This window comes from Elephas maximus, chromosome 22, assembly GCF_024166365.1.
Source record: "Elephas maximus indicus isolate mEleMax1 chromosome 22, mEleMax1 primary haplotype, whole genome shotgun sequence".
In the NCBI taxonomy this organism is placed as follows: Eukaryota; Metazoa; Chordata; class Mammalia; order Proboscidea; family Elephantidae; genus Elephas; species Elephas maximus.
In genome coordinates this window covers 22,615,979-22,642,150 of record NC_064840.1, presented here as the reverse complement: position 1 = coordinate 22,642,150, position 26,172 = coordinate 22,615,979, and the positions used below count along the sequence as shown (strand labels likewise).

The following is a 26,172-nucleotide window of genomic DNA, read 5'->3' as shown; positions in this document are numbered from 1 at the left end:
AAGCAGAAGGCTAAAGGGAATTTGTTCATTTCACTCAAGGCTACCTTCAGGGGAAAGCTGACCCACAGGACCTAGGAAGGGAAAGTGCTTTTTGAATAAAGACCAAGACCATGGCCAAGATAGAAAGTCATATAAATCACACAACAGAGTATGAAGGAGAACCACAGACCAAGGCCAGATTTATTACCCAAACTTAAATCAAAAATCAAAAAGCAGTGATTAAAGAAGAGGTGTTCTGGGTGTGCCCTTGAAGGTCTGTGCATTATCATGGTGACTTGCAGGCAGCTGTAGGAGAGAGATTAGGGAAGGCTCTGGCCTGGGAAGCCAGGTGCTCACTGCACCTGCCTTTGGTGGGATCATGAAAATGCAGGTGCTTTGTGAGCTGCTGAGGGCGGACCTCACTGGATCATGTCCAGCACCCGCGGCATCAACTTCTGCTTTGTGGTGGGGTCTGCAGGTGGAGTACCCTTGACCTTCAAGATGACCTCATGGGCCTCCCGGAAAAGGTCCTCCCCCACTGCCACCTCCACGCGCTGACGCCATGCAGAAAGTTTGGGTCTGCCTTCGAAGACCTGGCAGCCAGCACCCACAGGCTGTAGGGAGAGGGGAACACGATAAGGATAATAGAAGAGACCAGGGACAGGGAGCATCTGCCTGGCCTTGGGGACACAGAGCTCCAGAAGGGGTCTCCACATCAGCATAGTCCCACACCAGGCAGAGGAAGCATGAGCAAGCCTTTAGCAGCCACCTTGGGCTCCACCCTGCCCACAGCACTCACGTGCATCAGCTCTTCGATGGCCACCAGATCAGCCAGGGAGATGTGTGGCCCAGCAAGGAAGGCCTTGTTCTGCAGGAACTTGTCCTCAAGCAGCTGCAGGGTCATATCCAACTCTGCCAGAGTTGCTGCCACGATCTCAGGAGACTGTGGCTCTCCCAGGAAGACAGGGAACATCACCTGTTGGCAGGAAGGCCAAGAGGGGGTTGGGGCCAGTCCAGCCTTGGGGAGCCAGGAAGGCAAGACCTTTCAGGGCTGCCTCCTAGTTACATGTGCCTTTCTTCCAAGGCCCAGCTAGGCCAGCACAGAAGGACTGGCACTCAATTCCAAAGGGTGGTGGCCTCTCAGGAAGGAGTCACAATAACAAATAACAAAGAAATCATTCCATTTTTGTTCTCTAATGTTTCTTTTTTATATAAAAAAGGATTTAAGACAAGACAATAAAACCCATGACCTAGAATTAGCTAAGGAATTCTTTGGGTGTTGCAAATAGTTAACACTCAACTGCTAACCAAAATGTTGGTGGTTTGAGTCCACCCAGAGGCATCTCAGAAGAAAGGCCTAGTGATCTATCTCAAAAAAATCAGCCACTGAAAACCCTCTGGAGCACAGTTCTACTCTGATACACATGGGGTTGCCATGAATCGGAGTCGACTCAATGGCAGCCAGTAGAATTAGCTATAAATTTTTTTGTATTTTAGAAGACTTGGTGTTCCACTTCTGATTAGTATATAAAAACCCAAAAACCCACTGCCGTCAAGTCGATTTCGACTCACGGCGACCCTAGAGGACAGAGTAGAACTGCCCCTTAGAGTTTCCAAGGAGCGCCTCGTGGATTAGTATATATTATATATTAGTATATAGATGTTGCAAAAGACCATTGCTCCTACAATGACACTGGAAAGAAAAAAAGCTTATTTTTCTTAAGCCATCAAAGAGCTACGGGAGAAGGAAAAAAAAAAAAAACAGGAGAAAAAGGAAACGAAGCCTAAACTTTTGCTAACACGGTAACCACTTGTCACAAGTGGCTACTGAGCTCTTGAAATATGACTAGTCCTAATTGAGATGCACATGGCCTCAGGATTGGAGGAAGAAACTCATAAACAACCTGCAATATGTAGATGACACAGCCTTGCTTGCTGAAAGCGAAGAGGCCTTGAAGTACTTAGTGATGAAGATCAAAGACTACAGCCTTAAGTATGGGTTATACCTTAACATAAAGAAAACAAAACTCTTCACAACTAGGCCAATAAGCAACATCATGATAAACTGAGAAAATACTGAAGTTATCAAAGATTTCATTTTACTTGAATCCACAATCAACGCCCATGGAGAGATGGAAAGTTTCAGCAGAGAAATGGAAATCCCAAAAAAAAAAATCAAATGGAATTTCTAGGACTAAAAAATACATATCTGAAATAAAGAATTCATTGGATGGGTTTAATAGCAACCCGGGCACAGCAGAAGAAACAATCAGTGAACAACAGAAATTATCTAAACTGAAAAGAACGGAATGGTGCCTGAGCCCCTCTGGGGTGGTGCCCTCTGCCCTCCCTACCTTTCCCTGGAGCCTCACCTTACGCCACAGGGCCCGGAGACAGTTTTTCCTCAGGGCTGTGTGCTGCCACGCCAGGTACTCATCCACAAGGGCACAGGCCTGCAGGTCCTGAGGGTACCAGTGGTCAGGGACCTTATACTTGCGGGCCAGGTACAGCAAGATGGCCACACTGAGGGAGGGACATGATGAGTGCTAGGTGCTTTATAGAGAGTGCCTTCTGTAATCTTCCTGACAATCTGCCAAGGTATTATCCTCATTTCCCAGACAAGGAAACCAGGCTTGACAAAATGAAGAGACTTGCCCCAGGGCACACAACCCTTAAGTGGCAGAGCTGAGAGTTTTTCAGAGGCTAATGCCCAGGCTTGTCCTACCACCAGGCAAAATCCCATAGCAGAGTGTCTTGCCAGGTGTTCAAAGTTTCTGATCGGAGAACTAGAGAGAGCTTTCTGGGGAAGATGGCACCAAAGCTGAGCCATAAGGAAGTTCAATTCTTTCCATTTTGCATCTAGTCCCATTATCTGGCATTCAGACTGACTTCAAGTGGCCTGATTTTTCATTAAGACTTTCTTGTCAGACCTTTGTTCTTTATGACACTCTGTCTGCCAGGAAGAACGTCTGCCTAAACCAAATGGGATAGTTCAGCTCCCTAAAGCATCCTTCAGGAAATACTGGTGGCACTGCAGGACAGTGCAACAGCAGCAAAGATAAGGCCCTTGGTTACAAAGGCAGAACATGGTGTCGGGACAGGGATGGGCCTGGAAGACACTGAGGATGTGTGAATTTGGGACCATCAGAAAACTTTGGGGAAACTGCAGCATATGGGGCTGGGCATCTGAGCCTCAAAGGCAGGAAGCTTCTGAATTTGCCCCTGGTCCGTATCCCCTACTACGAATCCTATACCTAGCCCCTGCTTAATAACTCGGTCATCTTTGCAGGATGCCCTGGAGTGCCTTTTTGGTCCCAGCTAATTATTCAAGCCACCCCACCCTGACGAGGGCAACAGGCTCCTGTGAGCCACGGAGCTTCTGAGGGTGAGCGAATACAGAGACCGCATGCTTCCCCTGCCATACCAGTGGGTGCTGGGCACGGACAAGCACAAGGACTCATGACATTAGGGGCACCAACGAGAAGAATGGAGCTGTCAGCGTGTCAGAGGGATTCACTGGGGGTGCATCTACTTTGAGATTTTAGAGGAGACAAGTTCTAAAGCACAAACTCCAAGTCCTCCTTGGAGTGACATAGCTGATAAGGGATAGAACCAGGAAACATTACAACTTTCCTTGAAGAGGTCTCAGCTTTTGGGGGACCTGCTGTGATGTGAAACATCCACATGTCTGTCGGTTCTCCTACAGGGAAGTTCTCCTACATGTCATCCACACGTCTGCTGGTGCCTATGTCCCCTTGCCCACCCCGCCCTGGGCACTAGAGACACAGCCATAGCTCTGCCATCAGGCTCTGCTGAAACTGAGACAGTTGAATTTCTTGCCCCATCCCACCCAGAGATGGAGCCACTGGGCAGCCTACACTCCTCTGGGTCATCTCGACCCAAGCTTGGCAAGAGGTCTGCCCCTCCACGGCTGTGCTCCATTTGGGTGAATCTGCCACCCTTCCCTATCTTGCCCTGTGCCCCAAGCCCTGCAGGAAAGGCACGCACTTTCTAAAGGGTTGGTGCAGAAATAAAGTCAGATGCTTGCTTTTCCCACCATCCCCATGAACGGGAGCAGTGGGCGGCAGGGCCTGGGTCCCACCCCTCAGTCTAGGTGGGACATTGGGCAAAGGGCCCTCCACCCTTGAGGACTTCAGTCCTTGTGTCGACAAAATAGAGGGTTACGACAGGTCAGTTCCAGTGAGAGCTGGCAGTGGCCCTGGAGCCTTGGCTACCTCTCAGTCAAGATGAAGTCACCGTCCTTCAAGGCTGGCACCTTCATCAGGGGGTTCACCTGGGCAAAGTCATTGCTGAAGTGCTGGCCTGTGGGGGAGATCAGCATGAGTGGGACACTGAGTCTTCCATGGCCTGGACCCACTGCCTGCCCTGCCCAAACCCCAATTCTGTGGCTCTTCTTCAGGCCCTGGGCTGCTTCCCACATGGCAAAGACTGAGTGGGGTCACTACAGGAGGAAGGAGAGGCTCCTGTTTCCGCTGGTGGGAAATTGGCTTTACCTGCCTTGTCATGTCTCTACGGGCACAGCCTCTCGCCACCCTTCTCCTGCTGCCACTCCTCTCCAAGGAGCTCAGTGTGCAGGGCCAGGTGCTCCAGCTGGCCTGGGGTCCATCTCTGCCCTGGCACTCCTTGCACTCACTCTCCCGATTTCCACCACTGCCAGCTTCGGGGTGTCCAAGCTGCAGGGGCAGAGGGGCTGATCACTCAAGTGGTGCACCCCCTCCCAGACTCTAGGGGAGGGTCACTAGTCACAGAGAAGTAGCCTTTTCCTGCTATCTATTGGCTTGTGAGCATTCAGCTGCTAACCACATGGCTGGCAGTTCGAGTCCACCCAGAAGGAACTGGGAAGAAATGCCTGGCAAGCTACTTTTGAAAAACTAGCCACTGAAAACTCTATGGAGCATATTTCTACTCTGACACGCATGGGGTCACCATGAGTTGGAGTTAACTCAATGGCAGCTGGTTTGGTTATTTTGGTTGACTTACTCATAGGCTACTTTTACTGGTCTCTATGTCCCCTTGCCTATCCCACCTTGGGCACTGGGGACACAGCCCTGGCCCTGCCTTGAGGCTCTGCTGAAGCTGGAACAGTAGAATTTCTTGCTCTACCCATAGCCTATCAAAGGTACTGTCCAGTGTCCCCTGGGACCATAGCCTCTGGCTGAGCTCATCTGGTTGGTTTCTGTTCCTGCACATACAGCCAGAGAGAAGCTTCTGATGGGCAGTTAAGGCTCATTGCTGTTCTGCTCCACAGCCCTTGGTGTCTCCCCATTATCAACAGTCAGGTGGAAGCTCCTAGCAGCCACACATGGTCCTCTGGCCCTCCAGCTTCAGCCACATCCCCCACCCTTCCTTTCCCCTCTTTTCAGACTCTTGTTTCCCCAAGAACACCCTCCCCTCCTCTCCTGGTAAGGCGCTCCTCCCCCTGCACCTCCACTTTGTCCTCTCCCCCACCCCAGCCACACTCTGCACAGGAAACCCCTGCAGTACAAGTGGAGCAGTCCACAGAGGAGGCAGGGAGGGGCTGATGATGCTTTAGGCGGAGGGACAGCAGCCAAAGGCACAAGTCAGCCAGGCAGACCACAGTTGTATCCACCCAGTCCCGCTGGGGATCTGCACCCCTCCCCCAAGTCCTCACCCACCTGCCCCACCTTACCCTGCTGGCTGTGTCCTTGGGAACCTCAGGGGGCCTCAGGGACCCAGGGTGCAGGCCCACCAAGCCGCCATCCCCCTCCTGATCCCAGCATTCCAGAGTACGTGCTGGTGTCTGAAGCTAGTGCAGCCCCCTGGGGTACTCCCCTTCCTGGCTGCAGCAAGCAAGGCAGAGGAAAATTAAAGCAGGGGGGCAAAAAGAGGAAGGGACAGAGGGGGCCCCAATAGGGACTGGGCCATTGTAGGGGGCAGGTGGGGAGGGAGGGGCCTGAAGGGGTTGTCCCCACCCTCAGATAGGGCAACACCTCAGACAGGGACCCAGCTCTGTCTCAGTCTCTCAACTTGCACCTCAGCCCCTTGGCCCCTCTCTTTCTGCCCAGTCTTTTTTTGGGGGTCCTGTATCTCCATGTCCTGCTTGCACCCCCTCCTGTTAGCCAGGTCTCTCCTCTGTTTATGTTCCCCTCCTTTATTTGGCCTCAGTTGAGCCCTGTTTTCTTTCCATGGGACTGAGCAGAGTTTGGGGGGTCTCCCTGGTAGCTTGCCTTCTGGGCCTGGTCTGCAGGCCTATGCTAGATCAAGGAATGGAGGATCCCCCTAAGGGAGGTCTGGCCTGTGGCCCTCCCGCCCTCTCGGCCTAACACCTTTGAGCAGGTCCACGGTGCGCAGCTCGAATGGGATGCCGTTCCTCCTGGCGAAGATGTAGACGGCGCGGCAGGGCTGGGACACTAGGTCCAGGTAGAGCTCCAGGCCCATGGCGGGGCAGCGGTACAGACTCACGGCGGCGGTAGACTCAGGCCTGGGCAGAGACGTATCACTTTATGGCAGGCCGTCGCGGCCACTCCCCCAGCCCCGCGCCTTGATGGGCGGCCTCGGGAGTCCGGCGCTTTGCTCCAATCGCTGGCGCGACCAGCGGGGCGGATCCGCGGGGCTGGGCTCATCTCTGCACCAGCAGCTGGATGGGCTACTCTTGGGACAAGTGGTCACTCAGCTCGGTGGGAGCGATGCCACGTGATATAAAGCATGGCTGTCTCCTAAAGCCTTGGCTACGGGCCAGGCAGTTTTTCTAAGAAGGGATTGGGGGCAAGTAGGCACCGTCAGCGGCAGTTGTAACGTTCTGGTCCCTGGGCCCCCTGTCCTCAGGTGGCCAGGACAACCTTTAATGGACCCTGGTCTAGGTCTTTTCTGCAAAACCAAATCCGTTGCCTTCGAGTGGATTCTCACTCACGGCGACCCTGTAGGACAGAGGAGAACTGCTCTGCAGGGTTTCCAAGGAGCGGCTGATGGATTCCAACTGCCAGCTTTTTTTGATTAGCAGCCATAGCTCTTAACCACCACCACTGCACTCCCAGGGCTCCACTGATAGCCACTTGCACCTGTTATATGGGAGTTTTCTTCCCTTCCTCTAAGAAGTTCACTTCATTCTGGGTTTGAAGGCTTAGGACCATTGTCTTAGGGGACAACACAGTTAATTAGCATAACATACTTCACAAAAATTATGATCTCCATCTTAGTGAAGTGAGTAGGGTTTGGGATATTAAAAGCTTGTGTGCAGCCATCTAAGACACAACTACAATCTCTACTCACTGGGAATGAAACAGTAAGAAGGTAAACAAAAGCACAGAGAAGAAGCAAGTCTATATGGGCCACAACCTCATCTACCCTGAGACCAAAAGAATTAGATGGTGCCCAGCTACCACCACTGAACATTCTGACTGGAGTCACAAAAGTTGGTCCTGGATAGAACTGGAGAAAACTATGGAGCAGAACTCAATTTCTTATTATTTAAAAAAAAAAAAAAGCCAGACAAACTGGAACAGTAGAAAACAGAAGACTCTGAGACTACCACCCTGAGACGTTCTTTAAACCTAACACTGAGCCTCTCCCCTGAGATCACCTTTTATCGAAGTAGCTAAGTGGTACACAAAATAAAGGATGTTACCCATAAGATTGGTGTCCTACTTAAAAACCATTGGCATTCTGCATCCCACTTTGAAATGTGGCGTCTGGGGTCTTAAATGCTAACAAGCAGCCATCTAAGATGCATCAATTGGTCTCAACCCACCTGGAGCAAAGGAAAATGAAGAACACCAAGGTCATACGACAACTAAGAGCCCAAGAGACAGAAAGGGCCACATGAACCAGAGACCTACATCATCCTGAGACCAGAAGAACTAGTTGGTGCCCGGCCACAATCGATGACTGCCCTGACAGGGAGCACAACAGAGAACTCCTGAGGGAGCAGGAGATCAGTGAGATGCAGACCCCAAATTCTCATAAAAAGACCATACTTAATGGTCTGACTGAGACTAGAGGAATCCCGGGGGCCATGGTCCCCAGAGCTTCCGTTGGCACAGGACAGGAACCATCCCCGAAGACAACTCATCAGACATGAAAGGGACTGCTCAGTGGGTGGGAGAGAGATGCTGATGAAGAGTGAGCTAATTATATCAGGTGGACACTTGAGATTGTGTTGGCATCCCTTGTCTGGAGGGGGGATGGGAGGATAGAGAGAGAGGGAAGCCGGCAAAATTGTCACGAAAGGAGAGACTGAAAGGGCTGACTCAATAGGGGGAGAGCAAGTGGGAGTACGGAGTAAGATGTATGTAAACTTATATGTGACAGACTGGATTTGTAAACGTTCACTTGAAGCTTAATAAAAGTTAATTAAAAAAAAAAAAACATCGGTATGAGCAGGAAGGGACAGGAACTGGACAAACGGACACAGGGTACTCCTGGTGGAAAGGGGGAGTGTGCTGTCACATTGTGGGGATTGCAACCAATGTGACAAAACAATATGTGTAAAAATTTTTGAGTGAGAAATTAACTTGAGCTGTGAACTGTCACCTAAAGCAAAAAAAAAAAAAAAAAAAAAGCCAACAGTATGAGACCAAAAGGCCAACAATTACTTAAAAGTAAAAATGAGATGATAAGGGTGCAGGGAAGCTAGAGTACTGGAAAGGGAACAAACTGAGCACAATTAAAAGAATGTTGATAAAGTGTAACTAATGTCACTGAACAATTTGTGTGAAAATTGTCAAATGGGAACCTAACTTGCTGTGTAAACTTTCACCAAAAACTCAAATATGATTTTAAAAGAGAATGACTTTCCTGAGCTACTAGCAAGTTCATCTTATACTTACATAAAGCAGAGGTCCCTTTATAATGTTAAACCTCTTTATCTGTGCAAATAATTAATCTTTGACCCCTTGGCATGCTGTCACTGTATGTCAAAAAGATCCCAATGTCCTTAGACTTGGAATGTGGCCAAGATAAAACAGGTAAATTGCGGGGGAAGGGGAAGGTCACTTTAGCTTTGAGTCCTGGAGGTTACGAAGTGCTGATGACCTTACAACAGTTTAGCACTCTTCCCAACAGGGCTCCGAGGAATGGAAACTACATGGTTTGGTGATGGGCATAGAGCACCGGGCTGTGTAAGTATAACCACAAGATGGTCCAACTGAAAGGCTTTTAGCTTTTCTTTGTTTTTATTTTTGATCTCCAGAGTGACGATGTTGAATTTTACCTGAAACTTGTGATCCTGGAAAACAGCAATGGTTAAAGAAATCCCCCTATCCTTTGTATTCTGGAAAATGACTACTGCAAATAACAACCCTTCTCCATAGGACTTAGATAAGACTTACAGATGTCCCTTTGTTTACCTATGACAAGGTCGTAACCTGTGCCCCTGGGCTGTGACCTTTGCAAGTACTTCTCAGCTTTTCTCCATCCCTTAAGTGAAACAGGAAGGCTAGAAAAGACTGGAGTTGGGTATTTCCCTTCCCCCAGGTCCGTTAAAGGAGCCCTCATGCCACAATGGTTAAGAGCTTGGCTGCTAACCCAAAGCTGTTCCCCGGAGGAAGACCTGTTGATCTACTTCCACGAAGATTACAGCCAAGAAAACCCCATGAGGCAGTTCTACTCTGTCACAGCAGGTCACTATCAGCTGAAAATCAGTTTGATGGCACCTAACAACAAAGTGTGTTGCTGGGTTTGGTTTGATAATATTTTATTCAGGATTTTTGTGTATATATTCATAAGGAATATTGGTCTTTTCTTTGATGTCTTTGTTTGGTTTTGGTATCGGGCCTCATAGAATAAATTGGAAAAACTCCATCACCTTCTGTTTTTTGTTTTTGTTTTTTTGTGTGTGAAGGACCGCTATTAATTCTTCAGACATTTGGTAGAATAATTCACCAGTGAAGCCATCTGATCCTGGGTATTACTTTGTAAGGAATTTTTTAAATTATTAATTCAGTTTCTTTGTTATAAGTCTATTCAGATTGTCTATTTCTTCATGAGTCAATTTGAGTAGTTTGGGTCTTTCTAGCAATGTGTCCATTTAATCTAGGTTATCTAATTTGTTGGTACACAATTGCTCATAGCCTTTCCTTTATTCTTTTATATTTCTGTAAAGTCTTTAATGTCCCTTTCTTCATTCCTGCTTTTAGTAATTTGAGTCTTCTCTCTTTTTTTCTTGATTAGTCTAGGTTTGTCGACTTTGTCAGCCTTTTCAAAGAGTCAACTTGTGGTTTCAGTGATGTTTCTCTATTGTTTTCTAGTCTCTATTTCATTTATTTCTGTTATAATATTTATTAAGGAGCCCTGGTGGCACAGTCGTTAAGCGCTCAGCTGTTAACCTGCATTTTGAATCCAGCAGCCACTTTGCAGAAGAAGGATGTGGCAATCTGCTTCTGTAAAGTGTACAACCTTGGAAACAGTATGGGTCTCTACTCTGCCCTATCAGTCCGTATGAGTCAGAATAGACTCGACAGCAAACAACAACATAATATTTATTATTCTTTCCTTCTGCTTGTTTTAGATTTAGTTTACTCTTCTTTTAGTAGTTGCTTAAGGTGGAAGATTTGTGATCTTTTTAATACAGGCATTTACAGCTATAAATTTCCCCCTAAGTACTGCTTTAGCTGCATGCTATTTAAGCTTTGTCATGCTGTGTTTTCATTTTCATTTACATCAAAGTATCTTCTAATTTTTTTTGAAATCTCTTCTGTGACCCATTGGTTATTTAGAAGTGTGTTATTTAATTTCCACATATTTGAGAATTTTCCGATTTCTCTTGTTGATTTCTAATTTCATCGTGCTCAGAAACTATACTTTGTATTATTTCAGTTCTTTTAGTAAAACTTTTTTGTGACCTGGCATGTGTTTATTCTGGAGAATGTTCCATGTGGATTGGAGAAAAATGTTTATTCAGTTGTTACTGGAGTTCTGTCTGTTCCTTGTTGTTGGTTTGTAGTGTTATTCATGTCTTCTATTTCCTTGCTAATCTTTTGTCTGGTTATTTTATCCATTATTGAAGGTGGGGTATTAAAATCTTAAACTATTGTTATTGACAATTTAATCATATTTAACCTTTAATTTTTTAATTCCTTTGGAACCTAGGAGGACCCGTAACCACCATGCCCTCCCACAACAGACTCTCTCCCACATTGGACCCTATGCTTACACCAACTAAGTTCAGCAGCCATGGTGGTTGTGTCACTCTTTATTAGGCAAAAAAAAAAACAGGTTGCTTTCAGTACCTCCTCTAAGAAGGGAGGCTCAGAAGTGCTGAGCCAGCCACGCCTGCAGGATGAGCTGCCTCTAGGGTCACTTGAACTTCTGCAGAAACTCACAGATCCTCTCTTTTACTCTTGGATCCAACGTTGAGCAGTCCCACTCTGCCAACTTCATCAGCCGGTCGTGGGCCTCCCAGAACAGGCCAGAGCCGATGGTCAGCTCCACTCGCATTCGCCACTCGGCCAACTTGGAGCTGTTGAGGAAGACGTTATGGTTGCCCCCCATGGGCTGTGGATAGACAAGGAGGAAGGGGAGGTCAGCCTGGGAACCAGTCCCACCTGGGTCCCCTCCTGCAGCCTCAGGAGGCCTCCCCATCTACCTCCACAAATAATTACTCTGCTGACCCCCAAGAGCTGGGCAAGAGGGTCACAGGCAATGTAATAGATGTGGGATGGGGATGGGAGATCTGGAATCCCGCAGTGCTCTTGATCACTGATCTCGATCCAGTCCCTTGATCGCTGGCCCAGGTGGCTTCCACTCCTGAAAGCTTTCGTGGGTACTGCCCTCTTCCAGGGAAACTCCTTGTCCCCAGGTGAGGAGGGAAGAAGTTCAGTTCTTTCCCCCCATGTTGAACTTCCCTCTATGATCAGTTACAGGGGCTGGAATGAGAGACCCAGCAGGAAGCCTGCCCAGCAGTTTGGCTGACTCATTAAGAAATATGCCCCCAAGATATTCTGGAAGCCAGGAGGGGATGAAGGATGAAATATAAGCGTTGCCCCATTCTGACAGGCTGGAGTGGGTTTTCCAGGTGCTGGTCTGCTTTGCGTACTGACCAGGGACCTAAGTGGCCCCTTTACATACTGGCCAGAGACCATGCTGACCTCAAAAGACACTGATGGGATCTAAACTGGCCACTCTGAACACCAGCTAGGTCACCCTCCCCTGCAGATAGAGGTCAGATAAATGCCCCACACCCAGGTATGCCCCCGGGTCCCCAGTTGATGCTCCTCCGGGAGAGCTGCCCTGCACAACCATCTGTCTGGGGCTCTGGAAAGGAGGCTATGCCAGAAGGACACTTTCCAGAAAGTCCAGAGGGAGAGGAGGTGCCCTGGAATCTTGGCAGAGTGACTAAGACATACAGGTGCTCTCCTCCTTACCCCAGGCTCATCTCCAGTTTCTCCACACGCTGAGGAATCTTTGCCAAGTACACACAATCGTGACTCTTCCTGGTTTAAGACCTCTGTGATTCCATTGTCCCTGGTTGAGCCCAGGCACCCAGTCTTGGTTCCTACAGCTCCCACAGTGGCCCTGCCTGCCTCTCCCTCATCACATCCTCAGGTTCTGGCCCCACTGGTAACCTCTACCCAGGCTCTGTCCCCACCTCCTCGCACCTGCATCATCTCCACCAGGGCCACCAAGTCGGCCAGGGAGATGTGATCCCCTGTGATGAACATCCTGTCCTGTAGAAACTTCTCCTCAAAAAGCTGAAGGTTGTTGTTCACTTCTTCTAAGACCTGCTCCGTCTTCTCACCTGACACCTCCTCACCCGTGATCATTGGGATTAGCAGCTGGCCAGGGCAGGAGAGAGAAGGGAAGAGGAGGGTGTACCCCAGGTCCTCTGACCCTCCAGGCTTCAGTATCCTTGTCTACCAGATGTATGTCAGGCAATAACCAGGATGTAAAATAGTTCCACCTCTTTTAGCAATTCTGATTGGTAGAAGTTGCCTGGGACCATTCATTCAGAAGGACTTGAGGCCCCTTGCCCCATAGGAAAGAATTCTGTGATTGATTAGTGATGTCTGCCACAGGTGTAGGATAAAAAGTAGGAAAACATGTACTGTCTATTTGTCATCTTCAAATTTGGTGATCTCTATGGGCCCTTTAATTAGGGGCCCTTTAAGTCGGAATCAACTCAACGGCACTGGCACTGGATGGGCCCTTTGGGAAACCCTGGTGGCTTAGTGGTTAAGTGCTACGGCTGCTAACCAAAAGGTTGGCAGTTTGAATCTACCAGGTGCTTCTACGAGATGCCATGTGACAGTTCTACTCTGTCCTATAGAGTCGCTACAAGTCAGCAACAGGTTACTCTACAGCAACAGGTTTTTTTTGTTTGTTTGTTTTTTTAATGGGCCTTTTGGGAGACCTGGTGGCATAGTGGTTAAGAGCTCGGTTTGTTTGTAACGGGACTTTTGGGAGACCTGGTGGCATGGTGGTTAAGAGCTCGGCCGCTAACCAAAACGTCAGCAGTTCGAATCTACCAGCCACTCCTTGGAAACCACATGGGGCAATTCTACCCTGTTGAGTTGAAATCAACTTGACAGCAAAGGTTTTTTTTGTGGGCAGTTTGACTCTGATGAAATTTTTTGAATCCTACCTTACCTTGAGTAATACCGGCCCCTCCTGAGTGCCCTTCCCTGTGCTTTTAAAGGCTCCCAACAGCTGTGTGTGGTGGGCAGGAGCGGGGGCTGAGGAAATAAGGTTGGGTAGGGAGGGAGACCTGCTTACCAGCACTCAGCAGGGCCAGGCCTGGACTCCAGGCTTCCTGACTCCCTTCTTCACGAGCCCCAGCCTCATTCTGGCAGCTGTCCCAGGCCCTGACCAGGAGGCTTCTGCACCCCTACTCACCTTGATCCAGAGCATCTTGCTCATGGGCTGCTGAATGGCCGTATGCTGCCAGGCCATGAACTCGTCCACACGGGCACGCATGTGCAGGTCTGGTGGGTACCAGTGTGAAGGTGCACTGTACTTGCGGCACAGGTAGGAGAGGATGGCCACACTGCAGAAAGGGCAGGGGAGGGCACTACTCTTGCCTTCCTGAATGCCCCTATGCTGGCAAGCTCCAGCGGGGCCAGGGCCCAACTACTGGGGCTGCAGCCACCGGCAGGCTCTAGGCACTGGCGTCCTCCTGGGAGAGATGAGCCCCAAGGGCCCTGGGAAAGCCCGAGCCCCAAGGGCCCTGGGAAAGCCCATGCCCCAAACAGGCAGTCCATCAGTCAATGAGACAGGGAAGGAAACCTGAGGGTGAGCAGAATTTGGCAAATGACATAAAGAAGGGCAGTCCAGGCCACGGAACAGCATATGCTCAGACATCAGGGGAGGGGGAAGCACAGTAAATTTGGAGAACTCAGTGTGACTGGAAGGAGACAGGGACAGACAGCCAGAGATGTTGTGAAAGAGGCCACAAAGGGAGGTCCTTGGAGGTTGTGGAGTCCCTCCCTGGGTGATGCAAACCATTACTACGCTCAGTTGCTAACCAAAAGGATGTTGGTCTGAGTCCACCCAGAAGAAAGGCCTGGCAATCTACTTCCGAGGAATCAGCCACTGAGAACCCTATGAACACAGTTCTACTCGAACCAACATGGGGGCACCATGAGTCAGAGCCAACCTGATGGCATTTGGCGGCGGTTGTTGGAGGTTGCAGGGATGAGCATAGACTTAATCTCTAAGGTTATGAGTTATGTAAGCAGGGGAATGACAAGATCCACCATGAACTTTAAAGAGATCCCTCTGGTAGGATGGAGGGAGGCCAAGATGTTGGCCTCTGCAATACACAAGCTAGTGGTGTCGCTGTCTGGGGAGAGCAGCGGTTGTGGGACGGAGGGGAGGGAATGGATTGGAGACATGCTTCAAACGGATGTTGCTGATAGTTGGTGGGGGAAAGAGAGGGAGGAATGCAGTGGGGAAAGGTAGAGAACTCAGGGTGGACAGCCATTTGAGCTGTTTGTACATCTGAATGGAGACAAGTCTGGGGCCCCAAGAGAGTCTTAAGCCTGAGTCTGTTATCACAACATCAAAGTCAGATGGGCAAGTGGAATCCCTGGGTATTGCTGGCAGGCAAGGAGGGAGCAGGGATGGGAGGAGGGAGAGGAAATGGAGGAGGAGCAGCCAAGGAAGAGGAGGGAAGCCCTGCGGTCCAGAGACGTAGCTCAAGAAGGGAAAAACAGGGCTGGAAGACCGGGGCGGGGCGGGGGAGGGGTGGCGGGGGAGTCCTAACATCCACTTACATGCGGCCATCCTAGGTCTGATCACCTCATTTGATCTCACAACAGCCCTGCCAGATCGGTACCAGAGCTCCTACTTGCATTTGAGGAAACTAAAGCTCAGAGATATAAGTAACTTGTCAAGGACACGGATCCGAGGGGCAGTGCTAGAGTTTGGCCCCAGCAGCCTGGCTGAGCTGAGCCCTGCCACTTATCTGACTGCTGGGGATGGCTGGTGACCTTGGCTGAGTGGTGGGAAGTAGTAGGGCTGGGGTAAGTGGGAGGGAGGAGAGAGAACTGACAGCAGAGAGGATGAGAGGGGCAGGCGGCAGAAGCAGAGCGGAGGGTGGTTTGTAGAGCCTTCAGCCACTGCAAGACCCTCAAAGGCAGGCATATGCTTGCCTCCCTGGCTCCATACCCTCCCCATTCTGCCACCTCTGGGCCACCCCCCCCACCCTTGATGGCCCTTGGTGGCCCATCCTTGGATCATGACTTCTCTGGGCAGACACACCAGCACTCCTATGGCATCACCTCTCTCTGAACCTCTTTGCCTCTTTGCCTTGCTGCTGGAGGTTGGGGTCCCCAGTGCTCATTCCCTGACATCAGCCCTCTTGGCTTCCCGTGGCAAGACTGGGGATGACCAGTCTAGTGGTGCCAAGAGCAGACCTGGAGCAGCTGTGCCTGGAGGACGCCCAGCTCCTTCAGGGAGGAGGCACCCTGGTCAGGGGTGATCCTGGCTGGGCATCTCCTATTCCCCTCAGGGAGCTCCTCCACCATCACATGGTTCCTCGGCACTGGCTGCCAGTCACAAAGTCCCACACCCTGGCCAGTGATTTGTCCACAGGAAGCAGGTGACTCAGACTGGATCTATCAACATCTTCTCCGGAATTTCTGCTCATTCGGAAAGGAGGGTGTCATGGATTGAATTGTGTTCCCTCAAAATATGAGTCAACTTGGTTAGGCTGTGATTCCCAGTATTGTGTGGTTGTCCTCCACTTTGCGATTGCAATTTTCGTATGTGTTGTAAATTCTAATCTCTACCTGTGGTTAATGAAGAAAGATTAGATTATGTTAAACAGGGTTAGGGTGGGATTGTAGCACTCTTACTAAGGTCATATCCCTGATCCAATGTAAAGGGAGTTTCCTCAGGCTGTAGGCTGCACCACCTTTTATCTTACAAGGGATAAAAGGAAAGGGAAGCCAGCAGATAGTTTGGGACCTCATACCACCAAGAAAGCAGCACCAGGAGCAGAGTGCGTCCTTTGGACCCGGGGTTCCTGTGTGGAGAACCTCCTAGTCCAGGAGAAGATTGACGACAAGGACCTTCCTCCAGATCCGACAGAGAAAGCCTTCTCCTGGGGCTGATGTCCTTAATTTGGACTTTTAGCCTACTAGGCTGCGAAAGAATAAATTTCTCTTTCTTAAAGCCAACCACTTGTGGTATTTCTGTTATAGCACCACTAGATGACTAAGACAGAGGGGCTGCTCCTTTCCTGGATCAGGTACTTCAAAGGTGCGACTACAGAGCTGCTGTTGGCCCTGATTGCACAGAGAATACTGAGAAAGTGAGGCCACACACCTGGAGAAGCTGAGATGTGAGATGAAGGCAAAACAGGGAGAGAGGAGTGAAAGACAGAGAGAGAGGCATAAACAGAGAGAAACAGAAACAGAGAGAGGAAGCGTGCACACTGGAGGATACAAGAGCCCTGCAGTAGACCTATCCCAGACTTGGTAGTTTGTCATACCCTGTATTGCCATGAAGTAGATTCCAACTCATAGCAACCCTATAGGACAGAGTAGAACTGCCCCATAGGGTTTTCAAGGCTGTAATCTTTACGGAAGTAGATTGCCACATCTTTCTCCCATGGAGTGGCTGGTGGGTTCAAATCGATGACCTTTGGGTTAGCAGCCTAGTGCTTGACCATTGCGCCACCAGGGCTCCTCCTGGTTTGGCACGCCAGGCATTAAATCGCCTTTTTTCACAAACTGGTTTCGGTGCGATGAATCACTTTTGTGTGACATTTCTTGCCATAGTCTTGCAACTCCCACCCAAGTGAGTAGGTGGGACTTTCCAGATAAGGCAATTGTGACCCACCAAAGGGGTTGGTCAGTTTTTCCTTAAAAGAGAGTCAATTCCAGAGCAGAGAGAGAGCCCCACCATCACCAAGGAAGAACAGCCAGGAGCAGAGAGTGCGTCCTTTGGACCCAGAATTCCTGTGCTGAATAGCCCCTGGACCCAGGAGACAGACAGCTGTCCTAACACTGAAGACAGTGAGAATCAGTGGAAGAGAAATGGTGACAGGAGATGGTGCAGTGGACTCCTGGGCCCATGGAGTGAGAAAGCTGAGTGTCTTTGGACTGAGGCTCACTGGTGGAGTGAGGTGCCTCTGGGTGCTTATCGGCGGGGCTTAAGGAGCTTTTTAACACTTGCTTGAGCAGCGCAGAGGCCAAGGGGTCAGAGAGAGGTGTGCCTATGGCTCAGCTGGGAAGAGGCTGTCCAGATGGAAGAAGTGTATCCTGAGTGTTCCTGAGCCTGAATTGTAACCTGTTACTTCCCTAGTCAATTCCATAATCGTGAATATTGTCTGTGAGTTCTGTGTGGTCATTGCAATGAGTTACTCAACCCAACAGAGAAGTAGAGAGTGCTGTGGAGGGATAGTTGCTGGAATTGGTAAAGATGGAGGAGAGGGGAGGTATGTTTGATCTCTGCTTCATAGAAATCAGCCTTGGGCTGTTGATCTTGATTCTCTTTTCCCCATTGTAAAGTTAGGGGCCAGACACTGTTGAGCTTTGTTTCTGCCATTTGTAGCCATTGTCCTGACCCCTTCAAGCACTCTGATAGCCACTCAGACCCTGGAGGCTTGGTGGCTGATGGAAAGGGGTGGGTCATTGGAGACAGCCTTGAGGAATTGGGGGGGTGGGGGCGGGGATGGGATTCACCAGGCATGGAGAGTAGTAGATGATTCTAAGGTCAAGGACAGAAAGCTGGGAGGGACAAGATTACCAGGTGAGAAGGTGGCATAATGAGGAGGCCAAAGGTTTAGGTGAGGAGCCCTTGCGTTTTTGAGGTTGTGCTCTATGGCCACCATGACCACCATGGTCCACTTGGAAGACACACTTTCAAAATCCTGAGAACGCCTATGAAGCTGACTTGCGAAATAACCAGCCCTGAATCTCATTTGGCGTCTAAATTCAACTACTTATTTTCAGGAAATGGAGGAAAAGAGAAACACATTGCATGAGGAGCCATCAGTAAATCCAGACCTTGGGGAAACCACAGGACAAAGAACCTGGCTTTGTCCACAACAAAATAACAAGGAAAAAGAGAGAGAGGGATAGATTAAAAGAGACGTGAGACATCAACAAGCTATAATACTTGGAACTTATTTGGACCCTGATTCGAGCAAACAAACTGTAAAAAAAATACTTATGAGACTTAAATACAAACTGGATGTTTGATGAAACCAAGGGATTATTGTTAATTTTATTAAGGGTCATAGCGATATATTATGACAATGCTTTTTGTTACAGTTATCATCTCTCGGAGGAACATTCCTAACATTTATGGATGAATGATGGGTTGTCCAGGAGGCGGGGGAACTAAATGGGGTACCAAAAATGCCAAAACCAAACCCATTGCAGTCAGGTCAATTCCAACTCATGGCGACCCTTGTGCAGAGTAGAGCTGCTCCATAGAGTTTTCAAGGATATGGCCTTTATGAAACATTACCAGGGCTGTCCTCTCAGGTATCTCTGAGTGGGTTCAGATTGACAACCTTTTGATTAGTAGTTGAACCATTAACTATTTGCGCTACCCAGGACCTCCTCAGTGGGGTACTTATGATACAAAATGGGCTCTGAGCTGACCACTGTTGGAATTGGGTGATGGGTATATAGGGTTTATTAGACTGCTTGTTAGTTGTTATTCATTCTACTTTTGTGTGTAGAATTTTTCGTAATAAAAAAAAATTAACGCTAGTGGTTGGCTCCAGCTAAGTCTGGAGCAGAGGCGATGGCAGGAGGATCTAGTGAAGATATTACCTTTCAGATAAGATAAAATTTCCATCTTTGAGACTGGGCAGCTTCCTCAGGGGGTTTATCTCGATGTACTCCTTGCTGTGGTGGTGACCTGAGAGGGCAGGGAAGGTCTGAGGCTACTGGGATCCCAGGGAAGACAGCTGGCCTCCTGGAGGCGGAAATGCCTTCTTCCCTGTTTTCTCAAAAAGGGGAAACTGAGGCCCAGAGAATGATGTGGCTTGCCCAAGTCGTAGGGCAGGTCGATGGCACAGCAGGGGCTGGGATCAGGCCCTATGGCCTCCTGTCTGTGCCCTAGAACCAGGACAACTGTTTGGCTCACAGAGGTGGGGAGCCTCCAGCCCACATTCTCAACTCTGGGCCTGCAACTCCAGCCTGTGACTCAAACGCAGTCCTGGGGCCAGGATCCCACCCCACTTCATCCACCCTTCACTATGTCTCCCTCCTAAGAATGCAGGGAAGCTGGTGGTGGCAGCGGGGGAAGCATGGCCCCAGACCTAGCATGTCACTGGGAAGCCCAGAAGGGAGCCTCTCAGATGCAATTTGGGGGATCTGAACAGGCAGCTTGACTTAGAGACAGGAGTTTTAAATCTTCCTAGGCCACCTACCTCCAGGTAGAAGCACTTATGGGGTCCTACTCATGCCCCAGGCTCCTGGGTTTCCTCCTCTGTACTCTTTTAAGACTTCCTCTGTGCTTGAAGCAGGGTTGGAGATGAATCTCCTGAACCTTACTTGGGGTATGTGTAACACTGGGGAGGATGGGTGTGGACTGAGGCAACATCTGGACTCTCAGGTGCAGAAGGACCATGCGCTTCTACCTTTGTCAAGCAAGTTGGCAGGTACTATGGATAACAAGACGCCCAGCACCCACAGGAGGAGAGGCTCCAGATGGAGCCCAGGGACTCCTTCACAGCTCTCCTTCCACTCTGTAAGAACCCGTTCATCATGTCTTGGGGACTGTCATGGCGTCCAGGAAGGAAGAATTAGAGGGGCTGGCAAAGGGAGGCCAGACAGCCTACAAATCCCTTGGAGCCTTTTCCTCCTCCGTGGACCTTTTGTGGGGGTGTCCTTGGCCTCTGTCCCCTCGTCTCAGAAACACCCCCACCTGTGTACCTGCCTCCCCCAAGGACCAGCCTGTCTAGGCAGCAGTGAATGCTGACCTTTCAGCAGATCCACAAACTGGAAGTCAAAGGGGATGCCATTCTTTCGGGCAAAGATGTAGACAGCACGGCAGGGGGCCGACAGCAGGTCCATGTACAGCTCAAGACCCATGTTGGGGGCCACTCTAGGTGGGCTGGCTGGAAGCCAGGCCTGTGTCTAGCCTGCTGAGCCCCAGGCCCCGTGCCCATCAGCCCCTGGCTTGACCTCTCCCACCTAGGCCCAGGGACACACATTCTGGAACTTCTTGCTCATTCGGTGTTGTCATGAGGCTGGGAATCCTGGAATTCTCACGGCAGAGAGGATTCTGAGGAGGGCCAGGAGTCAGCTGGAAGAGGCCCTGCAGAGGGAGGACTCGGGCCTGTGATCCTGCCCTTCCCCCCGTATGTGCACATGTGTGTCCCTGGTGGGACCAACTCAAGGACTCTCTGTCTGAGAAGGGCTTCTGAATTCCCGAGGCCAAACCTTCATTGTGAGACATGACCAAGAGGCTTTACAGGGTCCAGAATGAGGACTGGGTGGTGAGAACAACCCTGGAGGACTCAGACGTAGAGGCTAGGGGTGTCTTCAGGGAAATCTGACTAAACTGAGCTAGGAAAGGACTGTGAGAAAGAGAAACAGGGTCTGAGGACCGGTCAGTGGCACTGGGGAAGACGCCACAGGGGAGTCAGGGGCAGGCAGGCAGGCAGCCAGCCAGTGTGGTACAGAGGAGCCCAGAAACTGCACATCTGGGTAGGGACTGAAAGGGGTCACCAGGCTGCACACCTGAAACTCTGCACCTGGGGCTGAGGAGGGTGACTAGAGACTGTGTGCTCTGTGACATCCCCTGCCCTTCTAGGTTCATCAACAGAGCAGACCCGCTTCCTGGGGCAGAGTGAGGACACACAATGTGTTTCTTGTGGACAGCAGAGGGACGGGTGTGCAGCTGCCCTTTCAGTGGACCTGCTCCCCCAGTCACTCAAACAGCTCCTGGGTCATCTGGAGTCCCACGGCTGGAGTACGAGCTGAGCCAGTGTGCCTTCTGGACAAGTTTGGGGTACAGGGCGGCCTCCACGAGGGCCCACCATGCAACCAGGCAAGTTCAGTTTTGGAAGAAATTGCAGCCGACAGTAGTGAGCTGGGGAGATAGGCGGGCAGGCGGAAGGATCTCACCTGCATCAGCTCTGTGCTACCAGGTCTGCCAAGGAGACCTGTGTGGTGGCCAAGAAGGGCCTGGCCATCAGGACTTCCTGGTCCAGCCTCCCCAGAAGGTGCTCCAGTCCACAGGCTACCCAGAGAAGTGGGGCAGGAGAGACTGGGCCAGGAGGAGAGGGGAGCTTGTCCTAGGTCCCCCCATCAATCTCCTCTCCTCCCTGCATCTGTAATGGTGCCTCCTGGGGTTCTGTGTTCAGAAGGATTCTGAGGCCTGGTTCAGGCTCAGGGAAGAATGTGCTGTGGTGGATTAGCAATGTCAGCCTGGGGCAGGGGAGGAACATTGTCATATGGACCACTGATACCTTCTAGCTCTGGAGCTCCTGGCTCTGCCTGAACTGCATGATATTGCCAGGAAGACTCACCTTGCACAGGTGTACATTGGTGACAGGTGGCTGAATGGCACCATGCTGCCATGCCAAGTACTTGTCCACACAGGTGCGGGCCTGCAGCTCATGCAGGTACCAATGCTCCACTGGCTGACAGTTTCATGCTGTAGGTGAGGCAGACAGGACTGTCAGAGCTCTCATCCAGCCCAGGTGGAGCAGCTCCTTCCCTAACTCCCAGGGAGCTCAATGGGATTCTCTCAAGCCCACCTCCAGGGGAGGGCCTCCCACCTTCACATCCCTCTCCATGCAGCATCTATACCCCAAACTGCTCCATTGGCTTAGAAGCCTTCCCTCCTTTAAACAAATAAACAAAAACCAGTTGCCCTCCAGTCGACCCTGACTCACGTCAACCCCCATGAATGTCCATAGGGTTTTCATTGGCTGATTTTTCAGAAGTAGATTGCCAGGCCTTTCTTCTGAGGTGCCTCTGGGTGGACTCAAACCACCGACCTTTCAATTAATGGCCCCGTGCTTTCAGCATTTGCACCACCCAGGGACTTCCTCCCCCTTTAGCTTCCTCCCTGTCCAAACTCCACTGTTCCCTGTTCCACGCTGCACCCTCCCTCCCAGCCACTGCCCACATACCCACCCTCTGCCTCAGGCCCAGCTGACTGGCATCTGGGTGCCCACTTGGCATGGAGATGGACCTGCCTAGGGAGACATCTCCAAGGGGTCTTGCCCTTCCTGCACCGCTTCTCCGCAGCGCTTTGTATCTGGAGGAGGGGGTGCGTAAAGTCTCCCTTGCTGAGCTCCCTGACCCCCGGTAGGAAGTGCCCATTTCCATCCTCAGGCCCTCCCCCATTTTACAGGGGAGCCAAGAAGCTCTGGGGCCCACCCAAAGGCACAGCAAGGAAGTAGGGGGTGGGATTCTGAGTTGCCTGGCCCGGTTCTGTCCAGGTTGTCCAGGCCTGACAGGGTGGCCTATGCCCCTTCCCCATCCCAGCAGTCTCAGCTCCCTTGCCCTAGTCCCAGGTGGCCCCTGCCTCTAGCCTTTGCCCACCCCTCATCCTCTCCACACTCCCCCGCCTCCTAGCTGGGCAACTTCAAGGTGGAAAAATCTCTAAGCCAGGAGGCGTCAGCTTCCCTTCCTCCTCCTCCTTCCCCCAGCATAGAACCCCCAAACCCTGACTGGCTCTGAGCCTGAGCAGTCATCAGGTGCCCCATTACCTCTCTGCCAGCAGGAAGTCACCATCCTTGAGGGCGGGCACCTTTCCCAGGGTATTCACCTTCAGGAACTCAGGTTTCAGGTACTCTCCTGCATGGGCAGAGAGCAGGAGAGACTTCAGGGTCTGGCCACTCAGTGCTCCCTCCCCAGAGGCCTGGCCCGCCCCCCCTCACCTCACACCAGTTCCACTGCGCAAAACTCAAAGGGGATGCTGCTCCTTCTGGTGAAGACTACACGGCTCAGCAGGAAGGCAAGTATGGGTCCAGGAACAGCTCCAGCCCCATCGCTGCCCCCTCTGCCTCTGTCCCCAGGGCCCTTACACTGCCCTCATCTGGCCTCACCCTGTCATCCCACCTGCCTCCCAGACCAACGCCCCTCCTCTCCCACCCCCTTGAGCCCACCTCCCTCATAACTGATAGGGCAGCCTGCCTCGGCTGTGCCCCTGTTGGTGGCTGGCTGCTTGCTCCTTTCCCAGAGCAGGGCCCCCATATCCTCTGCTCCTTCTCCATTTCCACAGGGTGTCGAAAGCCCCTGGACAACTCCCACCACCCGTCCCTCCCCTGGGCCTTGAGCCAAGCACACTCCCTCACGGGTCTGCCACCCTGTGTTTCCTTTCTAGCCTAGCTTCCTGGGCCCTCCAGTGGGTGATGGGGCTCGGGGGCCAGCTGGTGGGCACACATCATCAGGCCACCCTTGTCTTCTCTTCCACTACACCACACACTCACACATACACACACACACGCAGACATGCTGTCATACTCACACAGATGCACACAAACACATCTATACACACAATCATATACACACACCCTGTCACTCATGTGCACACTCAAACACACATGCTCACACATATGCACACTCACACACTGTCACACATACATTCATGTGCACACTCAAATACACACCGCATGCACGCACTCACATGCTCTCACACTCACACAGGTACACACCCTTGCACACGACTACATACACACGTGCACACATGCACATTCAAACACTGTCATATATACATGCACACACATGCTCTCACTCACATACATTCACACATGCACACACAGAGCCAGGTACTTACACACATACATTCACACACTATGTCACACACATGCATGGCACGCTGACACTCGCACGCTCACTCACAGTCACGCACTGTAACATACACATGCACTCACAAACACTCACACACACGCATACGTTCATGCACTCACATGAGTGAGCTGTCCCCAGGAGGCTTCAGGCAGGAAGCTGGCACAGAACTGGCCTGGCCCGCAGGATTTCCCATCTGGGGTCAGGGCCAGAGGAAAGCAAGATGGGAGACCGAGATAGGGAGTAGGGGCAGTGGGGAGGAGGGGCAGTGAGGGGACCACTCACCCACTAGTTCATTCCTTCAACCAAGAGTGAGACTCAGAGACAGGCAAAACAATCCAGGGTGATGGACAAGGACCGGCAACCTTACTGTGTCTCCCAGCCATCAGCCTGCAGCCCCACCAAGACCTTCGATATGCAGCAGGACCCACTGGTACAGCTCTGATGAAGGCTCTGAGAGTGTCTGGTTGGCTGCCTGCCCAGGTACACAGGAAAGTTTCATTCCCACCTGTCGTACTGCCAGCCAAAGCTGCCTCTCAAATACATCTCAGCCAAGAACCACAGGCTGCAGGGACACCAGCCTTCTCCACAGACCCTACCTGGGGTCAAGGCAGGGTGACAGCCAGGAAGGGATCCCACCGATCACTCAGGGGCCGCAAGAGCCAGGGCTGTTTCATTTATCAAATGGTGGGGGCCCAGCCCCTAAGCAGGGGCAGTGCAGGGAGGATGTTGGCTGCTCTGAGCCCACACCTGCAACAGCACCCCCTCCTCCAGCTCCGGGAGGCCAACCAGGGTCACCTAGCAGCCAGCAAGTAAGGCCTATCCCCCAGGACCTTGTCCCCTGGCTGTTGCGGTTCTGGTCACTGGCAGCTGGCTATGGGCCAGCTTCCCCTTGGGCACCTGCAGGCCCACGCACAGGATAGGCATGGGGAGGGGAGGAGAGGTAGAGGACAGGCTTGCTGTGGCCTCACCTCCCCTGACACCCCTCATTATCCTTCTCACCTAAGTCCACATGGACACACTCAGGTTGCCCGGGGAGCAGCCGGTTCAGGTACTTAGCCATATGGGCATGCATCTCAGACAAGATGATGCCAGTGGGTCAGCAACTGATATTTGTGGCCTAGAATAAGCTGGAAGACCACATGGCAGGGTGGGGACAGGCACAGCGGCTATGAGGGCCTGCTAGCCCAGCATCCCCGACCCTGGCACAGACCAGCAGGCCTCTGGCAAAGGAGGTCTCTGCCATTTGATAGGCCCCCTTCCCCCTGCCTTCCCCCAGCACCGAGGGGTCAGTCCTATCCCTCCCCCATTCCCCTACCCAGACACTGAATTCTCCCTTTTCATCATGGCCCATGTCCATCCTTCCCAGGCTCGCCTCCTTCGGTGCCCCAGGTCCACCTCCACTGGTGCCCCAGGCCCTACCTTCTGAAATCTGGATGCTCCAGATGCCAGACACACCCTATCCTCAGGTCCCTGGTCTAGCTCAGCTCAGCCCTCTGCCAAGGGCACCTGTTTGGGATTCACTTCTGGGGAGTCTTTTCTGCCCCCTCCTCCTGCAAGGTGACCCAGGGACTCTTTTGCTCCCTTATACCAGTGTCCAGCATGTTCAGCCTCTAGGAGTTACCCGTCACGGCACTACACAGGGAGTGGATGTTTAGATTTTTGTTTATTTGTTGTTGCTATCAGTTGCGTTAAGTTGGCTCCAACTCATGAGGACCTCATGTACAACAGAATGAAACGTTGCCCAGACCTGTGCCATCTTCACAATTATTGGTATGTTAGAGCCCATTGTTGTAGCTGTTGTGACAATTCCTCTCAATGAGGGTTTCCCTCATTTCCACTGACCCTCTACTTCACCAAACATGATGCCTTTTTCTAGCCACTGTCCTTTCTGATGACATGTTCAAAGCAAGCATGCCAAAGTCTCACCATCCTTGCTTCTAAGGACAACTCTGGTTCTATTTCTTCCGAGGCTGATTTGTCCATTTTTTTGGTAGTATATTCAGTA

The 26,172-nt window shown here is 51.2% G+C and overlaps 2 protein-coding genes across 6 annotated transcripts; both read right to left on the bottom strand.

Moving 5' to 3' along the window:
* Nucleotides 1-157: 157 nt before the first annotated feature.
* LOC126065953 (glutathione S-transferase theta-1-like) lies at nt 158-6,489 on the bottom strand. Of its 5 annotated transcripts, none has more exons than XM_049866601.1 (7): nt 6,288-6,375; nt 5,651-5,801; nt 4,494-4,673; nt 4,215-4,302; nt 2,352-2,502; nt 779-955; nt 158-593 (listed from the first exon to the last, which is right to left on the bottom strand). In XM_049866601.1, the coding sequence occupies exons 4-7, from the start codon at nt 4,259-4,261 to the stop codon at nt 399-401; spliced, it is 570 nt and encodes a 189-aa protein (XP_049722558.1). In that variant the 5' UTR covers nt 4,262-4,302; nt 4,494-4,673; nt 5,651-5,801; nt 6,288-6,375; the 3' UTR covers nt 158-398. The 5 variants fall into 5 exon arrangements, with proteins under 5 accessions (XP_049722558.1, XP_049722559.1, XP_049722560.1 ...); XM_049866602.1 differs by having other exon boundaries at nt 4,498-4,673; XM_049866603.1 differs by lacking the exon at nt 5,651-5,801 and having other exon boundaries at nt 6,288-6,377.
* A 4,764-nt stretch (nt 6,490-11,253) lies between these two features.
* On the bottom strand, nt 11,254-20,450 carry LOC126065811 (glutathione S-transferase theta-4). The gene is made up of 5 exons (XM_049866312.1): nt 20,339-20,450; nt 19,185-19,272; nt 13,789-13,939; nt 12,555-12,731; nt 11,254-11,451 (listed from the first exon to the last, which is right to left on the bottom strand). The coding sequence occupies exons 1-5, from the start codon at nt 20,448-20,450 to the stop codon at nt 11,254-11,256; spliced, it is 726 nt and encodes a 241-aa protein (XP_049722269.1).
* Nucleotides 20,451-26,172: the final 5,722 nt, after the last annotated feature.